At 36.6% G+C, this 25,951-nt stretch overlaps 1 protein-coding gene and 2 pseudogenes across 2 annotated transcripts in view; 2 read left to right on the top strand and 1 right to left on the bottom strand.

The window, feature by feature from the left end:
- The first annotated feature begins 1,985 nt into the window (after positions 1–1,985).
- TRIM69 (tripartite motif containing 69) overlaps positions 1,986–25,951 on the top strand; it is a 55,591-nt gene continuing 31,625 nt past the window's right edge. For both annotated transcript variants that reach the window (XM_039888257.1, XM_039888258.1), the window contains exons 1-6: positions 1,986–5,660; positions 16,848–17,324; positions 18,148–18,243; positions 20,871–21,104; positions 21,836–21,858; positions 21,941–22,065. In XM_039888257.1, the coding sequence (XP_039744191.1) occupies positions 5,655–5,660; positions 16,848–17,324; positions 18,148–18,243; positions 20,871–21,104; positions 21,836–21,858; positions 21,941–22,065 (961 nt within the window). In that variant the 5' untranslated portion in view covers positions 1,986–5,654. The remainder of the gene's footprint in view (positions 5,661–16,847; positions 17,325–18,147; positions 18,244–20,870; positions 21,105–21,835; positions 21,859–21,940; positions 22,066–25,951) is intronic.
- LOC120581043 (uncharacterized) lies at positions 6,099–6,217 on the top strand (annotated as a pseudogene).
- Positions 25,000–25,115, bottom strand: LOC120581080 (uncharacterized; annotated as a pseudogene).

Genomic DNA, 25,951 nt, shown 5'->3' with positions numbered 1-25,951 from the left:
GTCACAATTCAGCCTGTACTTTAGAAATGGAGAGGTTGTTATTTCTATGGTGCTCATTCCTTTTCCTTCAGAATGAAATGTGCAGTAAAGGTTGTTCCTTACTTACAATGGTTGTAGCAGCATTGCTGCTTCAATGGAGGCTCAGTCTTGCCAATGGAACAGTGCCCATCCCTACATTATGTCTGTCTACTCACTTCATTCTCTGGAATGTCCTATACAACCTCAGTTGCTTGACTTGGCACAGGATATGCAAGATAAATGTGTTATACTCCCATCTGTGGGTTCTTTTGTATGTTCTAAAATGAAATGAAGAAAAAGACCATGAAAATGAAAAAAAAAATAGTTCTAAGTATTATCTTCTTACATTTTAATAGATTATCTTGTGCATCCCACTTTGGAGACTACTAATTGCTCAGTGACATAGCACAGTGTAATATAAACTTGGCTAATAATCGAAAACACCCAAGGTGCCTATTAAATACAGATTCTGCTTTTGCATGTATTGTTCATGTAATCAGGATAAAGAGCATATTCTCTCCAGCTCACCAGCAGCCCTCGACCCTACCTATTGTATTCTACCCAGCCCACTACATATTTACTTTACCTGCCAAGCTCATGTAGACATTTGAGTTTTTGATCTCTGCTTTAAGGAAAAAAGATCGAGAGGACTGATATTTAAAAAATTAAGATAAATTTTACAAGCAGAAAAGTGTACTGATATTAAGTATATAATTAGATGAGTTTGAGCAAATATATACATTCATATGACCAACACTCTAATCAAAATACAGAACAATTCCATCATTCCAGAAGTTCCCCTATGCTCCCTTCTAGTCATTTCCCACCTCCACATGCAACCACTGTTCTGATTACTATTACCATAGATATGTTTGGGGGACACCAACTTTTATCACTTCATTGTTTGGCCTAACTCATCAGGGAGGAAAATTTGATAAGAGATTTGGAGTATAAGCACTAGGCAGGGATCAAGGGGTTGTTTTAGTGGCAGCATGACTTATATCCTCTTTCTTAAGAATTGAAGCAAGAAGGTATTAATAATGATATTTGCTATTTTTTAAGCAATAGCTGTATTTCAGGCACAGTACCAGGCACTTCACACATCACAGACAGTCAAGTTATACAACTGGGCAAGAGCAAGAACCCAACAAAATGTAAGAGAAGTTGAAGGGAGCTGCTACAGGGCGCATTAGCATGAATAATGTGGCTGACTGTTGTACATGGCTGTAGGAAGAAGTGAGAACTAAAACTAGAACAGAGGATTAGGGCCACATCATGAGCAAAGCATTGTCTGCTGTGTTATGGCATTTAGATTTTATTCTACGGGTGCTAAGGAACCACTAATGGCTCAGGAGGAGAGCCTCCAGAGAAATATTCTTGAGGGTTCAGCATGATCTCCGTGAAGGCTGAAGATACTGTTTGAAAGTTGGGGGGGAAATTATGGAGGTGAAATTAGGAAGGAAAGATCCTAATATTGATTTTCCTCTAAGAATAAAAGTGAATTTTATGATACGTATAAGGAAAAGGATGAAGTAACCTTGGTCTAAGGAATTTGATACTACACTGGTACTCTCTTGCTCCGAGAAGTCCAACAGTTTCATTTTAGCCCAGTCTGCAGAGCTGGGCAAGCCGTCGAGCTATGGCAGCTCTTGGGAGATGGTTGTCGGTCTGAAGTGGCAATGATAGGAGTCAAGGGGCGCAGCTGTGACTGTTTGGATTTAGCTTTCAGGTACTTTTTTGGAAAAGCGGAAACTTCTTTGGCCAGAGTGGAAATGGGAGTAGAAGAGGCGGACAATCAAATTTATCCATTGATGCCTGACCTAGCTTTAGGCCGAGTTAGCCCTGCAGTGAGATAACCTGGCGATTTTCATTTGTCATTTCTTGGTGTTCACTGAGAGGTTCACTGAGAGAAATGACAAATGAAAATGAAAATTTGTCATTTCAGTGGTGTTCACTGAGAGGAAAATGAAAGCCAAATTTCTTAAGCTGGAGTTATGTCTTGATTTCATCAGCTGCAGATTGAAACTGAGCTGTTTAAGAAAGGAGGTGAGAGAGATGCTGAGTGGGTGAGTCAGACCCATCTTTCAGCAAAGACTGGTGTTTCTGTTGTCTGGCTCACACTGAAGTCATCTTTACTGCAAATGTTAAGTGCCCCTGCAAGAAAAATATAAGTTACTCTACAAGACCTAAAATCATTTTGAGGGATAAACTTTTTGGTCTTTTCTTTAGCTGTGTCGATGAGGTCCTACACATTTGATATTAAAATCTGAGTACTGGGATGACTATCCAGGGTGTGTTAATAAAGTAAATTAGGTTTCAATGACATCATTAACTCAGTATCTGTCTCTAAAGCAGTAATTTCCCTGCAGTGAGATCAAAAAGGAGCAGCAGCTCTTGCACAAATGCACACTCACTCCCAATGTTTCTTATCTACTGACTTCCTTGGGCTTCTCTGACAGCCTCATGGATACTTAGGACCAAGGACAGAAAATCTCAGGGAGTCACAGGCTTTTCTAAGTCCCTCTATTCTAGTGCCCTACAATCCTGGACTCCTCCAGTACTCTCTGCCTGGGCTGAGATCTGAGCCAAGTAGGCAGGGTTGGGTCCAACTGGGTAGTTCTAAACAAGGTATTCATGGTTAGGGACAGCAGGCTATTCTGTCAACCTTACTTATGACAATTTTTAGACATTTGTTAAGACATAGTGTTTTGACAGTAAAACATGTAGTTTTCTTCTTCCAGCTCCAATTTCATAGTTCAGTTTTATGATATTATGCAGTTGGGTTTCTGACTTTTTGAAAATCTTTTTTGCTCCAATGTCCTGGGGACTACTTAGAGACAGTACTAACATGATAACCATCATGGTATGGGGGACGTTAATCATGGTAGCATTTGATACAGGTCCTTTCCTGCCCCCTTAGCTTTCAGCAGGCAAAAAGACCCTACAGGGCATATTCCATTTTCCTTCAGAGTGGCACGAAGGCATATGGCCCCAGGTGTGGCTCTGCCAGCAGCACTGATCCTCTAAAGTAAGGACAGAAGGGTTGCCAGTGTGGTGTGACAGGATAGAAGAAGTCAGTTATCTGCACCACTTGGCTTCCCTGCTGAGAAAAAAGCTGTTAGAGAACTAACTTCTCTCTTTCTTTCTTCTGAACAAGCCCAAGCCACAGAAATAGCAGCTTCTTTATTTTCCAGTCAGAAAAGGGAAGGTGCAGTGCATTGCTGGGCATGGGCCATTCAGTAATTCACTCACTCATCCGCTCAGTTAGCTGGTATTTATTAAATTTTCATAGCGTGATAGGCCCATGTAGTTAGGAAGATGAGTAAGACAGCCCTTTTCTCTAAGAAGCTCCCAGCTAGTGTGGTAGAGATGTGCAAACAAATAGTTATAATACAATGAAGGAAATAATGCAGTGTAATAAAAGCTATGATGAAAATATCTGCTAGGTGCAGCATAAAGGAAGTCTGCTTTCTCAGTAACTTCCTTGGAATCTAGAAGATGGAAAATCGAACTTTTAATTTATATTCAGCTCTAAAGTCCTTGAAGACTAATAGCTACCTATATCTCTTATTGTATTTCAAGACAGAAAGTTGATTGGAGGGAGCAGAAGTTGTGTAAACTATATGCCATACCAATGTTAGTGCAATAAGAATCATAATAGCTATTACCACTTAGTGAATTCTCACTATGTGCCAGGTACTGTTAAGTTCTTCACATATATCATCTCATTTAATCCTTACAACAATCCTATGAAGTAGGTATTATAATATCTATTTTGTATATGGTAAAATTGAGGCTTGGAAAAGAAAAGCAACTTTGGTTTATGTCTTTGTTTTTGTCTTTTTCCCCTTACTGATTATGTGGTAAAAGCTAGTATGTATAGATATCGCTGTACACTGCCTCTCCCTAACTTTATTTTTAAATACTGAAATAAAAATTTGAAATGCCCCTTTGTGAAATTTGAGAACTCTTGATATATATGTTTTGGAATCACAAATTTTACAGATGTTAGGGGAATCTTAGGAATTTATATTTTACAGGTGGAGGAAATGATGCCTAGAGAAGTTAAATATCTTAGCCAAGTTTACTCTGTTCTCTGGTAGGAGACAAGGTTTCTGTCTTCTAGGCCAGTATTTTCGACTCTAGGCTAATGGCTTGAGAACGTGCAGACTCCAGGATTTAGTACAATGATCTATACTAAACATTGTTAAACATTTTAGCAAATAACAAAAATATTCAAGATGAAACCGAATTAATTTTTTGACATAGGGACATGTTTCTAAGTGATCATCTGCATTTTATAGCCATTTATTTGATAAAGAATTTGATCTAATGAATGCTATGTACAGTGCAGATGAACAAGACACAGGATTACTTGGCAGTTCATAATTTAGTAAACAATTAAAATAATATGTACAGGCATATACAAAGATTTAAGGTGTTATATAAATATGTAAAGTAGTGTTTCTCAACTGCGGATAAGTCCCACCCCCATACCCTCAGCAGATATTTAGCAATGTTTGGAGGCATGTTCGATCGTCACAAATAGAGAAATGCTACTGGTATCGAGTGAGCAGAGGTCAGAGATGTTGCTAAACATCCTAAAATTCACAGGACAGTCCCCTAAGCAAATACTTAGCCAACCCAAAATGTCAATAGGGCTGAAGTTGAGAAACTCTGGTATAGAGCCAACAAAATATTTTCTACAAGGGATGGGAGTGGGGGTAATGTTTAGGGGGCTGGTTACAGAAGGGTTTAATGAAAAGATCATGATTGAGGTAGGGAAGGTATGCTCCCCAGCCGAAGGCACAACATGTGCTAAGCCACAGAAGCATGGCATATTTGGGCAATCCCAAATACTGGGAGAAGAATTGTGGGCATGAAGGCTGGACAGCTAGGTAGGAGCTAGACAAGAAAAATACTGAGTTGAAGGAATTACTGTAAGAATAGATGTTTGATTCCATGAAGGCTCTTTATAGGTCACTCAGGAGTGCAGTCTAGCTATGTATCTCTGTGAGCTAAAACTGCTGAATAAAGCTGTTTGTAATGAAGCTTTTCCCATCTTGCTTCCTTAGTGCTTGGGGTTTTCCAGGCATCTGTTACTTTTTCTGACGTAGAGTAGGGGCTGTTTCAATAGAATGTGAACTCTGAGAGGTGGAATAGCTCTCTATTAAAGCCGCTTAGCTGGTGTCTCAATGCTATGATGGGATCATAAGTCATGTGGTGGTTATTTTTCATGAGTCAGGCTTATAGGCAGATGATGAGGTTTATTTCTTCTTTTGTAGAGCACCTTCATTCAGAAATGGAGATCTGTGAACCTTAAGATTAGACTGCCACCTCAAATCTAGATGAGTTGCTTTCCCCCACCCCCACAAAAAGAGTGGGCCATTCCAATCAGGGTTTCTCTTTCTCCTAAGCTAATGATGATCCAAGCAACTGACAAACTGTCACGGAATCTGCCAGACCTCACTCTGGCCTTGCCACTTCTCCCCAGCTCCTGAACTTTTCCTCCTTCTCTCATACTCTGAGCTCATTCTTAGTAAACTACCAGGTCCTGGTCCGGGGCCATCTTGGGCCTGTTGAGCTCGAGTCCAAGTGCCTGCCTCTGCCCCCTGGTGGCCCAATGATAGAGATTAATGGAGGTGAGTTATTCTTTTCTAACTCAGCTGGTTTTCTAGGGGTGGTATGGAAAACTCAATCAGAAAGGCTTATGTATTTTAGAGCATGAAAGGAAAGTCAGGGAAATACTTAACTTATAACAGCTTACAGCTCCTAAATTGTCTCCAGGTCTTGGAATAACAGAATTTAGATAAGAGAGTTTGGTAGAAAAGTGATGAAACTCACCATACACTTTTGAGAAAAATTAAATTAAATGCTATAAAAAATTAAAGGCTATAAATTTCCTCATCAAGATATCACTTTATTTTAGGTTAAAAAATGTATTATGTATAACTTGGTTTGGTCATTTTACCTATAACACATATATCTATATCACATAATCTATATTACTTATATTTAAAGCACAGTTGATTCTCACAAGAGTTAAACATTTTTAATTGACTTCCCTTAAGATCTGTTCAGTCTCTGGCCATGCCACCCTGAACAAGCCCGATCCTGTCTGATCTCAAAAACTATGCAGGGTCAGGCCTGGTTAGTACTTGGATGGGAGACCACCTAGGAAGACCAGGTGCTGTAGGCATAAATAATAATAATAACAACAACAACAACAACAACAACAAAAACTAACAAACATAGTTAGAATGCTTCATCAACAATAGTGGAATACGTATTTTTCTCAAGTGCACAAAGAACATTCTCTACGATATACCATATGTTAGGCCACAAACCAAGTATCAATAAATTTTAGAAGGTTAAAATCATACAAACTATCTTCTCAGACTAAAATGGAATGAAACTATAAATTGACAAAAGAATGAAAACTGGAAAATTCATAAATATGTAGAAATTAACATACTCTTAACCAATGAGTCAAAAAAGAATTTGAAAGTAAAATTAGAAAATACTTTAAGATGATTGAAGACAAAATAATATATCAAAATTTATGGAATATGGAAAAAGCAGTGATAATAGTGAAATTTATAGTGATAAACATCTACATTAAAAAAGATCACAAATCAATAACCCAACTTTACATCTTAAAGAACTAAAAAAAAGAAGAGTAAGCTAAATCCAAAGCTAGCAGAAAGAAGGGCATAAAGATTCGAGTGGAGATAAATGAAATTGAGAATAAAAAAGAGAAAATTAATTAAACCAAAAGTTGATTCCTTGAGAAACATCCCCCAAATTGACAAACCTTTAACAAGACTGATGATTGTCTTATCAAGAGAGAAGACTGAAATTATTAAAATAGAAATGAAAGTGGAAACATTACTATAGACCTTACAGATATAAAAAAGGATTATAAGAGAATACTATCAACAACTGTATGTTAAAAAGTTGAATAACCTAGATGAAATGGAAAAATTCCTAAAAACACATAAACTACCCAAACTGACTCAAAAAGAAATAGAAAATCTGAGCAGAACTATAATAAGAGATTGAATTCAAAATCAAAAACCTTCCAACAAAGAAAAGACCAGGACCAGATGACCTCACTGGTGAATTCTATCAAATATTTAAAGAATTAACATCAGTCCCCAAGCCCTTTGAGAAAATAGACCAGAGGAGACACTTCCTAATTCATTCTATGAGGCTAGTATTATCCTAATACTAAAGTCAGATAAAGATATCTCAAGAAAATAAATTAATTTTGGCTTTCTTTTTACAAGAGAATGAAAAGGCAACTCACAGAATGGGGGGAAATATTTGCAAATCTTGTACCTGATAGGAGTTTAGTATCCAGAAAAATAAAGAACTCTTACAACTAAATGGCAAAGAAGTCAAATATTCCATTTTAAAATGAACAAAGGACTTGAATAAACATTGTTCCAAAGAAGATAGGCAGATGGCCAACAAGCACATAAAAAGATGCTTAACATCATTAGAAAAATGCAAATAAAAACCACAATGAGATACCACTTCACACTCACTAGGATTGTTATCATTTTTTTTAATAGAAAATAACAAATATTGGTGGGGATGTGGAGAAATTTGAGCCCTAATACACTGCTGTTGAGAATGTAAGATGGTGCAGCCACTGTGAAAAACAATTTGGCATTTCCTCAGAAAGTTAAACATTGAATTACTATATGACCCAACAATTATACTCCTAAGTATATATCCAAAATAATTAAAAATAGGTAGGTATTCAAACAAAAACTTATACAAAATATTAATAGCAACACCATTCACAGTAGCCACAGGAAGAAACAACTCAAATTTCCATCAGCTGATGACTGGATAAACAAACCGAGGCATATCCATAAAACAAAAAATTATTTCATCATAGAAAATAACGAAGTACTGATACATACTAAAACGTGGATGAACCTGAAAAACATTATACTTGAAAGAAGCCATGCACAAAAGGTCACGCATTATATCGTTCCATTTATGTGAAATATCTAGAATAGGTAAATCCATGGAAACATAAAGCGGATTAGTTGTTGCCAGAGGCTAGCGAAAGGGAGAAATGGGGAGTGACTGCTTAATTGGTATAAGGTTTCTTTTCGGATGATGAAATATTTTAAAACTAGATAGAGGTGATGGTTGCATAATATTAGGAATGCACTAAATGTCAATGAATTGTACACTTTAAAATAGTTAATTTCATGTTATGTAAATTTTACCTCAATAATAATAATAATAATAAAAAGAAGCCATATCTGACTCCAGAGCCAGAATTTTTATACTAAACGGTATCCTGCTTTGTAGAATGCTATATTACAGGTACTATTTGATGTGTAGTCAGTCACCAGACGTGGCTTGGATATTATTGACTAAGAGTCTGATAAACTAAACATTCAATAATGTCAGCTCTAATGCCCATACTTTGGGGCATAGAAATGAGTATGATAGAGCTGCTCATATCTCAATCTCCACTAAAATTTGTGGATCAGGACAAAGTACAACCAGAAGTCCCAGATTCATTCTTTGTCTTTTCCCCTCCCAAAACCCCCACCCTGTTCCACACCTCATAAGTATGTGTGTAGAAAACCCAGCCTACACATCCAAGCTACACACACACACACACACACACACACACACACACACACACTTGCACACATCTGCCTTTTGAGTACCCAGCTACCCAGAGGAGCCATGGAGGCCCTAGCAGTTGGCTCACAATATTTGGGGAAGAGAATTTTAGAGTCCTGGATATGTGGCATGTGGTTTAAAGTCACAGAAAGCATAGGCTTCTTGGTCTCATGGACTCCTTGTTTTGCAAAAAAGAACAAAGTTGGAGGAGGATCAGAGTAGGAGCTTCAAAGCATGGGCCCAGGAAAGCCACACACCCCCAAGCCACCCCCACTCCCCACCACCTCTATTGCCTAGGTCTAGGGGTGATACTGCTCTCTTGTTCTATTCCACTCACCCTTATTTTATCTCACTTGAGCACAAGTCATGCGTCTCTGCTCTGGAATCAGCGAGGGGCTGGCCTGAAAGCAAGTCAAGTTTCATCTCCTATGCCACACCTTTACCAGAACTGAAGTCTCAGGAGCCCTCTGGGGCTTGTTTGACTTAGCTATGTGAAGGATCTTGTTGCCACCACTGATTGCCCAGATTCCAGGATTCTGGGCTCTCCTTCTACAAAGTGTTCTGCCAGAATCCCTGAAACGACTTTGCCCATCCCAGACTTTGAAATGCCAACAACCATTGCTCCCAGCATATACCATGACCAGCCCTGTGTATTCTTCCCACTCCTAAATGCTAAAGCTAATAAGGCAGTGATTCAGGAGTATAAAAATGGGGACAGAGATGAGACCACCTGAAAGTACGAGTATAATTTGTATTATGGAGCTAACTATGTTTTAGGGAAGCATAACAGATGGGTTCCTGGCACTTGACTAGGGAGTGCAGTCAAGGGAAGCATCTAGGATATCTAACATGAGACTTGAAATATCAGATCTTACTTAGGCAGAGAAAAGTGAAGAAGATTATTATGGTAGAAAAAAAAATGTTAAATGTACATATACTATTTTTCAATTTGTATAGCATGTCCTCTGAAGGATGAAAGACTTAAATATAGACAGAAAATTTATTCTGAGGCATAATCCCTGAGGATTGGTCTATGGATTATTATACTCTTGAAAGGGAAACTAAAATTAAGAACTTGCTCTGGTCTACCGCCATGCCACCCTGAACAAGCCCAATCTCGTCTGATCTCAGAAGCTAAGCAGGGTCGAGCCTGGTTAGTACTTGGATGGGAGACCACCTAGGAAGACCAGGTGTTGATAAGGGATTGTAAGATGACAAGATCCTTGCATTCTGTGAGGTCAACCAAGGGTTGCCTTGTGACAAAAAGAAAAAAAAAAAAGAACTTGCTCTGACACTCAAGTCGGGGTAGAATCAACAGAATCCAAACCTATCTCCATTTGCTGTATATGCCCTTGAGAATTTGAGTACCCAGAACTGCTTTATTCCTCATTCCTAACTCTCCACTCCCAGTTAGAAGTTTGTATTTGTCTCTATTTGTGGGCTTAGTTCCGCTCATATTCAGATCAATTCTAGCCAGGGGAACAAAGCTAAAAATTATTTGCCTCATCATCAAATGCCATTCTCATTGATGACTATTTCTGTTGCTCTCCCCGTACTTAGATTTTTACCTCTTTCTGTCTAAATGCTTTGGCTTGAATCCCTGGACCTTTGCTCATAGTTTCCTACACTGCTTTTGTTCCTTATTCTTGACACCTTATCTCCTGAAACCTGCCTGCACTTTGTATAAGCACTTTCTCTTTGAATGTTATCTCTCCACCATTCTCCCCATTCTCTTTTTCTGAAACTCCTATCAGACAAACATCAGAGCTTCTCACTCTAGCCTCCATTTCTCTTAATTTCCTTTTCATAGCTCTCTCTGAGTTGCCCTGGACATTTTCTCCCACTCTGGTTTTATAGATGCTATTTATTTTTTTCTTTAAACATCTTTGAATGAAATGAGTTCCTGCTGAATCAGCTATTGCAAGAAACTTACAAGAAAATCAAAGCACCGTCATATTGAAGGCTATTTTCCTTATGAAACAGTGTGTGAGGTCTTATAGCCCTTACTTTTCCCCATGATCGGCACTGCAGGGTTGCTTACAATGCAATCTATCTCTTCCACTCTTCTTCACCAACAGACTGCTTCCCACAAACATGGCTTATTTGTCCTTGTTCAACTTCGCCTTCCCTAATATATCGAATCTTTGTGACAAATGAGTGTAGGAAAGCTCTTTCTTTGGCCTTGCCTGTACTGTTCAAGGGCTTGTGCATCTTGGGGCACTTTCTTTGGAGAGCTGTGTCACTCTCACTTTGTATTATATCTGCATCCCTAGGCATCCATTATCACATTCCTTTTTGACTTCCATTATATTGGACAGTCCCTCTTTATAGATTGGAGTCCAGGTTTACAAATGTAAAAATGTAAAGGTCAAGCTTACACACACCACGAGGCCTCCCCTCTTCACTCTCTCTCTAGTCACATTGCAAATAGTTTGTCTATTTTTCATTCTCATTGTACTTTGAATTAAAGGAGGATAAGGAGAAAAAATCAGTTTTTATCCCACCATTTGAAAACCAAAGCATAAATTGTTTTAGACACTTTACCCAACATTTCTGTGTATTTATAGGAGGTGGGGAGGAGATAGAGATATTTCAATATGTCCTCCATACACCATCTTGACCAGATTGGGTAATTTACTCTCTGCAGTAATCAATGTAGCTGTCTCTTCTCAAATATTACAAGTTGAATTTCTCTCTAGCCCACAGGAATTAAGCAGTGTTAAAAAAGACTATGCATTATTCTTTGCAAACCTAGATTTTAAAACTAAGATTCATCCCTAATACCTACTAGATGTGTTAATCACAGTTGCTGTTATTCCCATAGTTCATGTTAAAGGTTGAGCCTACACACACTATGTGGCCTCCATACCCTCTGCCAGGCCACAGGTGATTAAAATACAAGTGGGCTTCTGACCCATTCCATAGGCTGTAAGATGTAACCTAGATGCAAAAAGATGATCTGGGCAAACTAGAATCTCTTGTGACTTTAACTCTGGAAACAGAATCAAGAAATTAACAATTGAAGCAAAAGCTTAAAGATGGACATGAAGTAGAGTTTGGGACATGAAAGGTTATGGCATGAGAATCATAAGGAAACAGAATCTAGGAGGTGAATTTTAAACGTAAGTCAGAATAAATGCAGAGATGTAGGGTGGAGAGAGTCAGATTGTGGAGTCTGAGAGAGAAACAAGAATTATTGAGAGAAACAAATATGGAGAGTAACAGTGTTATGTTAACCAGAGCACTGTCCTTTGGCTCTTCCTGGATTCTTATGCACAATGTCTTGCCATAGTAGAGGTCAACAAATGAGTTGGAAGAATGGGTGTTTATCCTCACAGTAAGTGAGGTTACCTCTTTGCTTAAGGTAACTTGTCTGAATCTCTGCTTCTATAACAGATCCTCTGCCCCAGCACTTGATGGAAACTGTTTCCTTAAATCTTGCTGTGGAGTTTGCTAAATACTCATTTAATCTTAATCCTCTTTGACTTATTGAGTCTCTCCTTTGGCTCATGTGATGCAATACTGTCCTAGTTTTCCTGCCTCTGACCACTCCTCTACCTTAGCTAGTTTCTCTTCCTCTTCTCACTTTCTTAAGTGTAAACTAACACTTGGTCTGTCTTCAGCTCTCTTTTAGCTCTATTCTCTCTTGTTATCAAGTAAACCATTTAATACCATTACTTTGCATACAGCCTCTATAGGGGTGACTCCCAAATCTGTATCTCCAAGCCCACCACTGAGTCCCTGAAACTGAATAAGACTGAAATAGAACTCATCTTGCTCCCTTAATTAGTTCCTTTTCTTGACTTCGCTATTTCTATTTGCTGCACCACCAATATTCCAGTTTTGAAATCTGAGTTATCTTTGTGTGGTTTCTTCTCTTTTTCCTTCCTCAGCATCTAATCAGTTGTAAAGCCTAGTTAATAATAAAGATAGTAATAATTGCTAAACCTCCTCTGCTTCCAAAATCTTTTGTTGCTTTCCATAGCCTACCAAAAGAAGATTTTTTTTTTAAAGCCCCCAAATTCAGAATTCTCTACATGTTGCAAACTCATATTTCTAGCCTTATTTTCCATGGAAAATTTTTGATTTTGTTGCAGGATTCTCGAACAGAGAGACGAGACACTGAGGCTATAAGCAGGAAGCAGCGTTTATTGATGCAGGCACCGGCTCAGCGGATTCTTATCCAAAGGCTGAGCCTCGATTGTAACATGGTGGGCAGGCAGTTTTATATCATGTTACACATTCTTACACAGCTATAGATATTCCATATAAGGAAGGAGAACATTGACTGCCAAACTATAAGGAAAACCGACTTAATCGTTTAAGCAGATTTTTGGACTGCCATGTCAATCGGAGAGTCCTGGGATGGGGGTGCTGCAGTCAGGAACTAACTTGTGCAGCAGGAAATGGTCCAGCAGGGTCAGGCTGCCACAATTTACCATCCTGTTACATATTAACAATTCCTGTTACATAGTAACAATAGAACTTAAGTTCTATTAACCAAAAGATAGCAAAAGATTTTTTAAAGATTATTCCATTTTTTTTTTTTTGTATTAGGTTAAGTGAGCAATTCTGTGGAAGTGAAGAGAGCAAAATTGACTTATTCTTCACCTTCTTGATATGTGGTTAGAAGATTAAATTCAGAAAAGTAAGCCCATCAGGAAATATCCAAGTACTAAATATAGTGCATTTTAAGCTAATCGGGCTGTCATGAAAACTTTAAAATTAGATTTATTCTATATAAGATAAAACTTGTGGGAGAACCTGGCCAATTGAGGGTGAGTCAAGAGAAGGGTTACCTAGCATAACTGGCTTTTAATCCTAGTGAATGCAGCGTCTTTTGGAAATGGATGTCACTCAGGAACTTTATTCAATAATTTTTTGAAATATATTTAAAATAGATTACTGGTTGCCAGGGATGGGGAATTGGGAAATAAGGAGTGATTACTAAAGGGTAAGGAATTTCTTTTTGTGGTGATGAAAATGCTCTAGAATTAGATAGTGATGATGGTGTACAACTTTGTGACTATGTTAAAAATCACCGAATTGTACACTTTTGAATGGTAAATTTTGTGATATGAAACTATATATTTAATGTTACTGATTGCTGATATTATAGGACTGTTTGTTATTTGATTGTTAAATCGTCTTGTTGATTGAGGTTTTGCCAATTTCCCTGACTTTCAAGAATATAGCCCCTGCTATAAAACAAAGAATTATTTTAATCATATTTGCTAAGATTTACTAAGTATTCAGTGTGTAAAATGCTTCATGCACATTATTTCATTTAACCCTCATAACAACTTTATGAGATTGGTATTATTATGCCATTTTTAAGGAAATTGAAGCTTAGAGAGGTTAAGTAACTTGCCAGGGTCACTCAGTAATTAAGTTGAGGAACCAGGATTTGAACTATTTATCTGACCCTAAAACCCATTATCCTAATCATTAAGTCTGCAGAGGACCAATCAATATTTTGTGCAACTGAATTTATCAGATGGATCAGATTTGTGATGCAAAATAGCTAGAATAATTTCCTACTACTCCAACTAATTGGAAACTGAAGGAGATTCTGAAATTTCTCAACCTACAAATCTTAAGAAATCATGGCCACTACCAGCCCCTTAGGGAAAATGTCAGCTTAAGGCAGAGGGAGGGAAATTCAAGTTGGGAATTGATATTCATCCTTATAAAGCCCCTGGCTGGCAGGAATAACCTCTTAAGGAAGCACATCCACCTCCTTCCACTAACCTTGTATATTATCGCAGAGCAGAGAAAAGGCAAAGAGTAGAACAATGAAGTCCTTGAAATATGCAGAAGAAATACTTAATTTTTTCCAGAGGTTTTTTTTTTTTTCCTGAGGTGCTTTGGATTGTAAACTTTTGAAATCTTGGATACTAAAATATTTAAGGGAAATTGTTGCTTTTTAAGGGCATTTGTTGCATATTTAAGGACATTTGTTACTTTTTAGCTTTTATTCCTTCAAAGTAATTTTTTGAATACTCTAATGTGTAGATTTTCTGAAGAATTAACCTTAAGAGCAGAGAAATACAATTCATCTATAGAGCACAGCCAGTTCAAACAAGAGCAAGATAGAGCCATGCTCCAAGGCCCTGCCATTTTCACATAAGAAGGAAAGATAATGGACTTGATGACTATTGGAGCTTCTCAGAGTTGAAAGAGATATTAAGTCATTTAATTTACTCCTTTCCAACCTCTACCTGAATATTTAAAATAAAGAGAAACTCACTATTACACAAATAATTTCTTTTTACTATTATGGAAAAGTGTCTCTTTTTACTGACTTTGCCTTAATAAGAGTGTAGTAGGAATAGGCAACAGTGTTTATTTTTTTCCTTTAGAAATTATAAACAAAATATTTATAACCCTGTTTCAATAGGGCAAGAAGAGGAGGAGAAAATCTAAAGGTCTCATAATTGAGGAAATTAGAACCTGATCTTTATGATTAATATATGTTTAAATCAAACTTTATAAGAAGTGGAAACTGATAGAAATGATAACTCAGTACATAAGGACTCATGTCAAAATTTCTTGTTGATGAATTTTAGCAAGTTTTTTCAGTTTTCTTATAGTAAATAAACATTTTATTTTGTCTATCTGATTAAGAAGAAAATACTTAGTTTGGAGTATTACATCTTTTATTTTAGCTCTGAACAGATCTTTCTTTAATTTTTTGCTTTTTTACACCTACATCACCTGGACTTCCTAGGTAGTCTCTCATCCAAATACTAACCAGGCCCAGCCCTGTTTAGTTTCCGAGATCAGGCTTGTTCAGGGTGGCATGGCTGTAGACCACAGACTGTGGCTCCACTGGGGTGTGAACCCAGGACCTTTTGCGTGTAAAGCAGACATGTTAACCACTACACTATGGAACCACATTTCTGTCTGTTAGTTCTAATTGGTTTACAGTGTTGTTCAAGTCCTCCATTCCCTTACTGATCTGTCTAATTGTTCTACCCATTATTAAAAGTTGAATATCAGAGTCTACAACTATTAATGTAGAACTATCTATTTCTAACTTCATTTTGTCAGTTTTTGCTTCATAGATTTTGGGGCTCTGTTGTGAGGTGTGCATATAGTTATCATTGTTATATCTTCTTGATAGATTGACCCTTTATCAATATATAATGTCCTTCTTTGTCTCTTGTAACAATTTTTGCCTTAAAGTCTATTTTGTCTAATGTTAGTATAGCCACTCCCATCTCTCTTTCGGTAAATATTTGTATGGAAGATCTCTTCCTCTTCTTTCACTTTTAATCAAATTATATCTTTAGATCTAAAGTGAGCCTCTTACAGGCAATATATAGTTGGATCATGTTCTTTTTATTCATTTTCCCAATTTCTGCCTTTTAATCAGAGGTTAATCCATTTTCATATAAAATAATTACTGATAAGAACTCATTTATGCCACTTTGCTATTTATTTTCTGTATGTGATTTTTTTTTGTTTCTTAATTTCTTATTATTGCATTCAAATTGATTTTTTTTGAGTGAACAAATTTTTTACATTCATTTTTAAAATTTTATTTATTTATTTAATTTTTAAAATTAAGTTTATTGGGGTAACATTGGTTAATACAGTTATATAATTTTGAAGTACATTATCATTTGACATCTGTATATTCTATTGTATGTTTCCCACCAAAGTCCAGTTTCCTTCAGCTACCATATATTTGATCCCCTTTACCGAGTGAACAATTTTGACTTCTTTTTCATTTCTTTTTCAACATATTGTTTAGTATTTTTCCTTAATGGTTACCCAGGGCGTTACAATTAATCTCTGAACTGTCTAACAATCATGTGTGAATTAATACAAATTTAGTTTCAAGAGTATACAAAATCTGTTCCTTTACAGCTCCATTTCCCCCTTTATATTGTTGTCATCATCACAAATTACATCTTTGTATGTTGCGTGCCTATAAATATGTTTATAATTATTGTTTTATGTATTTTTAAAATAGTGTTAGGAGTAGTAATAAGAAGTGATGTTAGAAAACACTAAATTTTCCGGATCACTTTCAAAGAAGAGATTATGATGCTTTTACTTTGGCTGCATCAATTCTCAGCTCCTTTAGAAATGGAGCCCACTATTCTGGAATGATGAAATGGACAGCTAAAAAGAGAACTCACTTTAGTTGTTCTTTTCCAAAGGTATCTTCCAAACCTTCCTCTAGCATTGACCCAGGCAACTACACTGAAGTGAATGATTTGATCACCGAGATACCCTCTAAAGTGCAGATACAAGATATTACTATGGAGCTACACTGTCCTCTGTGTAATGATTGGTTCCAGGATCCACTGATGCTAACCTGTGGCCACAACTTCTGCCAGGCCTGTATTCAAAACTTTTGGAAACAGCAAGCAAAGGAAATATTCTGTCCTGAGTGTAAGATGATCTGTCAGTATAGCAACTGTACATTCAATCTTGTACTGGAGAAGCTGGTAGAGAAAATTAAGAAGCTACCCCAACTCAAAAGCCAGCCACAGTGCCCAGAGCATGGAGAGAACCTGAAACTGTTCAGCAAGCCAGATGGGAAACTGATCTGCTTTCAATGCAAAGATGTTCGGTTGTCTGTGGGGCAGTCCAAAGAGTTCCTGCAGCTCTCCGATGCTGTCCACTTCTTCATGGTGGGTGAGCCCTGAGCCTTGAAAAACCCCGTAGGAAGCTGGAAAAAATTTTCTCTCTTCCAATCCCATCCCTTTATTCAGATGATTATTAGAAAGCTCAGAGTGCTCAGAAAATACAACACATCTTTCACTGTTCTTTCTCTAGAGTTATTAATTATAGGAAAAGAGTAATGGAGGAGCTGTGGCCTACTCCCTCAATCAGTCAGATATTTACCTAAACCTTTCCTTGACAGCAATCTACTAGACACTATGTAGAATATGGACATATAAGATACTGATCTTGTTATAAAAGTCTTGAAGTCAAGGAAAAAACAAAAACAAAAAGACTAAACAAACAGAATATAAGATAGTCTACTATTGAGAGATAAATTTTGTCATATTACTAATTCATGAACATTTAGAATTTCAGAAAAGATTAGAGAAAATGGAAATAGTCAAGGGATGTATGGTGAAAGAAAGTTTAAACTGGGAAGTAATTTGGATTTAGATGGAATAAGTGTTCTAAGTGAGAACAATGTAAGTAAAGGTAAAGATAATGCGAACAGTGTAATTAGAGTAGAAAATATAGAGTTCTGTTACATTTCTCAAACCCCTACAGTTAACTAAGAAGGTGGGAAAAAAACCAACAACCTAAATTTTCCTACTGCTTGTAATTTTCTTCCCAATTCTTGAAAGAGACAGGAATTATGATACAGAGGAAAGGAAAGACTTTTGCAGCAAGAACTGGCTTTTTTTTCTGACACACTGAAGCTTTGGGAGAGATGCCCCTTATGAACTTTCACCTCCCAAGTCAGTGTAGGTTAATTCTATGTGGTATTCCCAGGAGGAGCTTACCATCTATCAGGGTCAGCTGGAGGCAACCCTGAAGGAGCTTCAGTCCTTGAAGAACATGCAGCAAGATGCTATTGCTGCTTATAAGGTGAGGAGCGGGGTAGAGGGGTTATGAGATAGAACTAGAATATAGCCTTCTTGTAACTTTAGTTATCTGGGTGGAAAGGTGCCTACACTAAATGACACCTGGGCTATAGAATTAAAAAACAGATACAGTAGGGTGGAAAAGACTGTGTTGGTAGAGTAGGTTCCCAGTAGTTGATCAACAGAGAGAGCAGACTGGTCTTTCCCCTAATATGCTGATACTTTTGATGGTTCACTAGGTGATTGCTGTGGGGTTGTGATCTGTCTGATCTTTCCTTTTATCTATGGCAAAATAAGGAATTTATCTATGGCAAATCCACTAAAGATAGCTATGTCCAAAGAAATACTTCTCTTTTCTTTGGATTTACAACAAGGCTACCTCTGAATCAAGGTCTTTCAGATTGCTGGCTTTTCCCGTCTGATTTGATTTTTCTGAGCTTCCCCCAAACGAAATAACACTATTGCTTATACTTTCAATTTCACAGGAACTCTAGGACAACATTAATGGTTAGAGACTTGGCAAATAGTCCCTAGGTCGGGGGCTAAATTGGGAGTTCTATTTCTTTGTTAATTATTCTATGGAAGAAAGTATTCTCTGGCATTTGGTATTTCAAAGAAGAAATATATACAGTGGGAGAAAGAAGAAAGATAGATGAGAATAATGACATCTCCAAAGTATCTTGTTCCTGTTATAAGAACTGCTAGTTCAGCTCTTACAGTTAACGTTGGTTCGTTCAAAAAATATTTACTGAGTGGGTCATGCATTATACTAGATACTATATTTCATTAGGTTGAGAGACAGATGTTAATTAAATAATTCTACCAATTACAATAAAATAACTGTGATAATTACTATAGATAAAAATATAGGGTGTTATGAGAGCATATCAGTGGAGAACCTAACTTAGACTCGGGGAGGGGGGTTCTCTTATGAAGTCACATATTAATAAGAGAGAATTGAAGGATAGATAAGTAACTTAGCTAAGTAAACTCGGTGAGAGGAATATGAAGGAAGTGTTCTGAAGAAGAATGTTCTATGAAGAGTAAAGGGCACATGGAAAAGTCCTGAGACAGAAAGTTAGTTGCTAAGTTAAACAGAGAAAACCAATAAAACTGGATCCTGGTAGGCAAGATGCTATTGAAGAGGCAGACATGGGCCCAAACATGTAGGCCCTTGTAGATAATGTTAGAAAATTTGACTTCACCCTATGAATAATGAGAAGCCATTAAAAGGTTTAAACAAGACACAGTTTCATCTCATTTCATCTTATCAGTCTGGCGGCTGTGTGGAGAGTGTATTGAGAAAGACAAGGACAAAGATAATGGTTAGAAGGACTACTGCAGTGATCCCAGAGAATGATGTTGGTAGCTTGGTCTAGAGAGGCAGTGGAAATAGAGAGAAATAAATGGCTTCAGCATATGCTTTGGAGGTTAAAAAAAAAAATCTGGATGTGGTGATTTATTAGATGTGAGGGGTGAGTGGAGATGTCAAATAGACAGTTGGATATAGGAACCTGGAGCTTAGAACCTGGTCTAGGCTAGAAATAAGAAGTCAGTATACAGATAGTATTTAAAGCTGTGGGAAGAGAGGATATTACCTAGAAAGAGAATGTAGAATGAAAAGGAAAAGGAGCCCAGGACAGAATATAAAGTAACTCTAATATTCAGAGCTTGGTTAGAGGAGACAGAACCAATGGATAAGACTGAGAAATAGTGGTGCAATAGGTCAAAGGAAAACTGAAAAAGTGTGAGCTAGAGGATAGAAAGAGAGTGAAGACTATTTTACAAGGGCAATTATAATGATAAACCATAGACTCCAAGCTGGATAAGGGGGAACATGAAAACAGATGAAATTGAAGGAATAGAAATGGAGGGGTCAACATATCGAAGGTTTCAATGAGACCCAATAATTGTTGCAATAGGGGTACATGAGTGAGTATAAGAAGTTATTTTTGGAGATGGTGCAATTTCTGGGGTGAATAAAATCCTCATTGTAACTAAGAGAATGAGTAGATAAAGGTGGAAATCTCTAGAAGTAAGGAGGATAAGGAACCAAGAAGCCAGAATTTCAGATAGCTCATCCGGGAGGATGTTGAGGTCACCTAAGAAAAGAGCTGCAAATGTAGCAGCTATTAATTTCAGTGCTTCAACCATTTTCCATCTCCTGCTTCTTTCATTCTGTCTTGGCAGCAGGCGTGGCATCTCTCCAGCTCCGATTTCTTAATAAGAACAGTTCTTTCAGCCTCCCTTATGGCCCCTGTTTAAGAACATCACTTGATAATTTTTGGTTTGTACTTCTGGGTAGGAGGGTGTTATCATTCATTATAGAATGTTTGATTAACTCCACAGTCTTATTTAACATGGCATTGGTTACCACCTCAGTACCATATTAGGACTTAGTGACCACTTTTGACTCTTTCATCCTGAACTAGCTGAGAAAGACAGAGTAAGTCTCCCCCCACCAAAAATGGGCCTCCTTTTAGTATGGTCGAATGCTGACACTCAGCAGCCATTTCTATGCATTTTCCTGTTATGGTATTTCCCAAGTTGTGTGAGTATTGGTGGTGCGGGCCCCTGTCCCCAAGTGCTAGTCTCAGTAATTACTATGGTGATGATCATGGAGATTTCCAGGAAAACAAGCTACATCTGCAGCAACACATCTCCTTGGAGTTTCTAAAGCTGCATCAGTTCCTGCACAGCAAAGAAAAGGACATTTTAAACGAGCTCTGGGAAGAGGGGAAAGCCTTGAAAGAGGAGATGGAGTTGAATCTGAATCAGCTTCAAGAACAGAATCTACTAGCCAAGGACATGTTGGCAAGCATCCAGGCACGGATGGATCAGCAGAATTCCTTCGACTTTCTCAAAGTAAGGGTACACGACGGGGGTGTCAGAAAGGATGTAGAAGCACTTTTTTTCCCACAAGGGGGAAAATCTGCTGCAGTGCAGATTCCCTGAGAGAAAAGCAGGAGGGAGGCTACTTTTGCCTTATACTCAATGGAAAGCTTTACTTTCAGCTTTTCATTAATTGCCATTAATAACAGCATATATTAATGTTTTAATATTTTTTCCACAAAAAAACTTTGAAGCTTTATTTCTCAAAAATAAGAAAGTTACAACCTAAGTTATATCTTTGGCTCTCAGCCATCATAAATTGACCTGTATGAAAAACTGTTTGCCAGACTTTGCTACCTGAAGCTTTACCTCTAAAGTGGAATTGGTTACCACCTCAGCACTCAGAAGCTTAATTAGCCAGAGTAAGGAAAAGTGGCCTTGGGACTGGAATACCTACTGGGTTTTTCTACTGAGACAATGTGGCAGTATAGGTAGAAATGGCTTATCCTTAACTTCTGTCTTGTTCCATGTAAAAGGGAACTCTAGAAATTCAGAGCAAGATAAGAACAGTTTATTCTGGGTTAGATGAAGGATGCAGATCAGAAAAGGCATAAAGAGGATGAGAGCTGGCAACTGAATAGAGACCATCTGCACAGGATCCCAGTATTGACAGTCAAATGCTAGTGGTGGCCAGTATCACCAAGGAAATTTCTGGGGTTAATGAACAGGTATCTAACTTTTCTATTTCTCCTTTCCTCTTCTAGGACATTACACCTCTCTTGGATAGGTAAATGATTCCATCTGGTATTAATGCCCTACCTTCAGTCCCTAGAAGATGTCCAAGAATAAATAATTTATGTTTCCTTCAGCTTGGAGCAAGGAATGAGGGTGCTGACACCCAGAGAGCTTATCTCCAGAAAGCTGAATCCCGGCCTGTACAAAGGTCCCATTCAGTACATGATGTGGAAGGAAATGCAGTCTACTCTCTCTCCAGGTATCAGTGCGTAGTAGCCATTGGTTCTTGGGGATCCTAATCTCTTTCATATGTAGGACCTCTTCTGTGGTTCTAATTAGTACTTCAGATACTAATTAGTCTGGGACATGGAAGGGTAGAGTTTAGCCAAAAGAAGGCTAGTTGGTATGACTGAATTTCTTTTGGTACCATAACCTAAGAATTTAAGGATTTTTACTAGAAACAGTCTGATGTCAGAATAACCACTCAGCCTATGATTATGTTTGATTGTTCTATCAAGTGCGATAACCAATATTTTATCGTTTTGCTAAATTGGTTATACAAATCCCTGGAGCTTCCATGCCCTGGAGGAGGAGGTTACTAAAGCTACCCTTTGAATGTAATAGGGTCTTTATAGGTGCTCCTGTGTTTGATGTTCCATATGGTATTACTTCCATATGGTATTAATGCCCTACCTTAAGATGTTATACTCTATACACTCTAAAGTGGTAACCAATTCCACTTTAGAGTATATAGAGTATAATATCTTAAGAGATTGTTTAGAGACCTTAACTGCTTCAGAAGAAAACCAAGAAGTTCAATAGGTGTGCCTAATAAGGACACTAAGTTTTCGTCATCCTGCAGATGCCAAAAGACTGAGCAGGAGAAAAGAACACAAATGGCATTTCGAGAACATAAAATAAAGTTCTAAATACAAATCTTCATAAAAATAAAGTTCTAAATAAAGTTTTTAAAAATAGAATTCATATAGACTCATTATTAGTAGTAGTTTATTGACTTAGCGAAAATCACAAATCTATCCCTGTTAATAATCTTTCCAGGTAATTGACATTGACTGAGGTACAAGTAACGAAGAGTAAAACTCAACTTTTCATTCCAAACTCAGCTTTTTAAAGTGTACAATTCAATGAGTCTTGACAAATGTATATACCTCCATAAACATTTCCAAAATTAAGATATAGAAAATTTCTGTCATCCATAAAAGTTCCTGCATATCCCTTTACAGTAAATCCCTTCCTTCTATCCCCAGCCCCTGACACTCACTAATCTGCTTTATTCTACTTTAGTTGTGTCTCTTCTAAAATTTCATATAAGTGAATTATAGATTATGCAGTTTGTGTCTGGCTTTTTTTTTTTTCACTTAGCATAATGCTTTTTGAGATTCACTGCATCTATCAATAGTAATGTTTTATGGATACATCACAATTTGTTTATTCACTCACCAATTGATGGACATTTGAATAGTTTCTAGTTTATGGCTATTATGAATAAACTTGCCTAAACATTCGTTTACAAATTTTTATGTTTTAATTTCTTTGGAGCAAATATCTAGTGGTGGGATTGCTGGGTTGTGTGTTAAGTGTATGCTTAACTTTATAAGAAACTACCATATTTTTTTCCTAAAGTGACAGTACCATTTTACATTCCCACCTTCAGTGGATGAGAGTCCCACAGTTTCTCCATATCCTTGCCAAAACTTGATATTGTCAATCTTTTAAATTTTAACCATTTATTAGACATATAGTAGTATCTCACCGTGGTTTTAATTTACATTTCCCTAATGACTAATTTTGACAATCTTTTTATGTGCTTCTTTGCCGTTCATATATTTTTTTGGTTAAGTATATTTGATCTTTTGCTCGTTTTTTATTGCATATTTTTATTATTGAGTTTTAAAGGACACAAATTTTTATCAGATATATGTTTTTCAAATATTTTCTCTCAGTTTGTGGCTTGCCTTTCATTTTCTTAACAAGGTCTGTCAAAGAACAAAAGTTTTTATTTTTGATAAAATCCAACTTATCAATCTTTTTCTTTTATGTTTTATCCTCTTTGTGTCCTAAGAAATCTTTTCTTAATCCAAAGTCACAAATTTTCTCCTATACTTTTTTCTGGAAGTTTTATCATTTCAGCTCTTATATTTAGGTCTATTACCCATTTAGAGCTAATTCTTGTATATAGCTGAAGGTAAGGTTCAAGGTTATTTTTTTCTGTGTGAGTGCCCAATTATCTCCACATCATTTGTTTAAAAGACTACTTTTTTTTTTTTTTTTTACCACTGAAGTACTTTGCACCTATGCCAAAAATCAACTGTAGCCTACTATAGTCTCTCAATCTTGTTCCATCAATCTGTATTGTTTATTCTTATACCAACAACACAAGTCTTTATTTAGGTTGCTTTATGAAAAATCTTGAAATCAGGTAGTATGATTTTTCCTTTCAATTCATTAGTTTTGCTTCATGTATTTTAAAGTTCTGTTATTAGGTGAATACACATTTAGAATTGTTATGATCGCTTGATGAATCAATCTCATTATAATTGTGAAATGCTCCTCTGTACCCTTGCTAATATTCCTTTTTCTGAATTCTGTTTTGTCTAATATATGTATCTTTTCCCATCATCTTATTTTTAACTCATTTGTGTTTTTATTTTTCAAGTGTGTTTCATGTAGTTAGCGTGTAGTTGTCTTGCTTTTTAAAATCCAATCTGACAATCTTTGTCTTTTAATTGAGGTGTTTTGACCATTGACATTAATGATAAGCAATATAAATGAGTTTAAATCGAGCATCTTGGTATTTGTTTTTATTGATACCATACCATCTGTTCTTTCTTCCTTTTTTTCCTCTGTACCTATCTTCTTTTAGATTGAGTCCATTTTAGTTATCCCTTTCATCTTCATTATTGGCTAATTATCTGTACTTCCTTATTTTATTAAAAAATTTTTATACATTTTTTGGTTGCTTTAGGATTTTATAATATGCACCTTTAACTTATCCCATATTATCTTCCAATAACAGATAATGTAAAAAACTTATAATAGTATACTTTTACATTCTTCATCCTTTATGCTGTTGTCATACATTTTATTTCTACACATTATAATTTTTTTTTAAATTTAAACAGTCAATTGTCTTTTAAAGAGGTTGGTTTTTTTGTTGTTGTTTTGTTTTTAACATCTACAGCACCTGGTCTTCCTAGGTGGTCTCCCATCCAAGTACTAACCAGGCCCAACCCTGCATAGCTTCCGATATCAAACATCAGGCTTGTTCAGGATGGCATGGCTATAGACCACAGACTGTGGCTCCACTGGGGCATGAACATAGGACCTTTTCCATGTAAAGCAGATATGCTAATCACTATACTATGGAACCATGACCTTTTAAAGAGATTTTTTTAAATGAAGAAATATCTTTTATATTCACATATTTACAATTTCTGAAACTCTTTATTTTTTTATGTACATACAAATTCCATCTGACATCATTTTTCCTTCTGCCTGAAGAGCTTCCTTTAACATTTTTTAAAGGAAGCTCTTCCTTTAAAGTTTATACTTTAAAGTTCAAGTATACTGGTGATGTTTTCTCTCAGTTTTTGTTTTTTTTCTCATTTTTTGAAAAATGTTTTTCTTGTTATAGAATTCTGGGTTGATGGATTTCTTTTTCAGTACTTTAAATGTGTCACCCCATTGTTTTCCGACTTGCATAGTTTCCGATAAGATATCTATTACAATTTTATTCTTTATTTCTCTGTATATACTATTTCTTTTCTTTAAACTACTTTTACTTTTTTTTTCTTCCCTTCCCCCTCAGATTACCTTTGTTTTTTTGTCACTTGTTTCCACTGATTTGATTATGCTGGGTCTTGGTGTGATTTTCTTTATATTCATTCTACTTATGGTCTACTGAGCTTCTTGAATCTATGAGTTTATAGTAGTCATCACATTTGGAATAATGTCAACTATTATTTTTTCAAGAATTCTTTACCTACCCCCCTTTCTCCTATGCTGGGACTCTAATTTTACATATATTAGACCACCTGATATTGGCTGACTTGTCACTGATGCTCATTATTTTCTAGCTTTTTTTTTTCTGTGCTTCATTTTGAATAATTCCTATTGCTATTCAA

The sequence above is a fragment of the Pteropus medius genome, unplaced genomic scaffold (assembly GCF_902729225.1).
Source record: "Pteropus medius unplaced genomic scaffold, Ma_sr-lr_union100, whole genome shotgun sequence".
NCBI classification, from domain to species: domain Eukaryota; kingdom Metazoa; phylum Chordata; class Mammalia; order Chiroptera; family Pteropodidae; genus Pteropus; species Pteropus medius.
The sequence above is the reverse complement of the archived record's forward strand: the minus strand, read 5'-3'. Positions and strand labels throughout refer to the sequence as shown.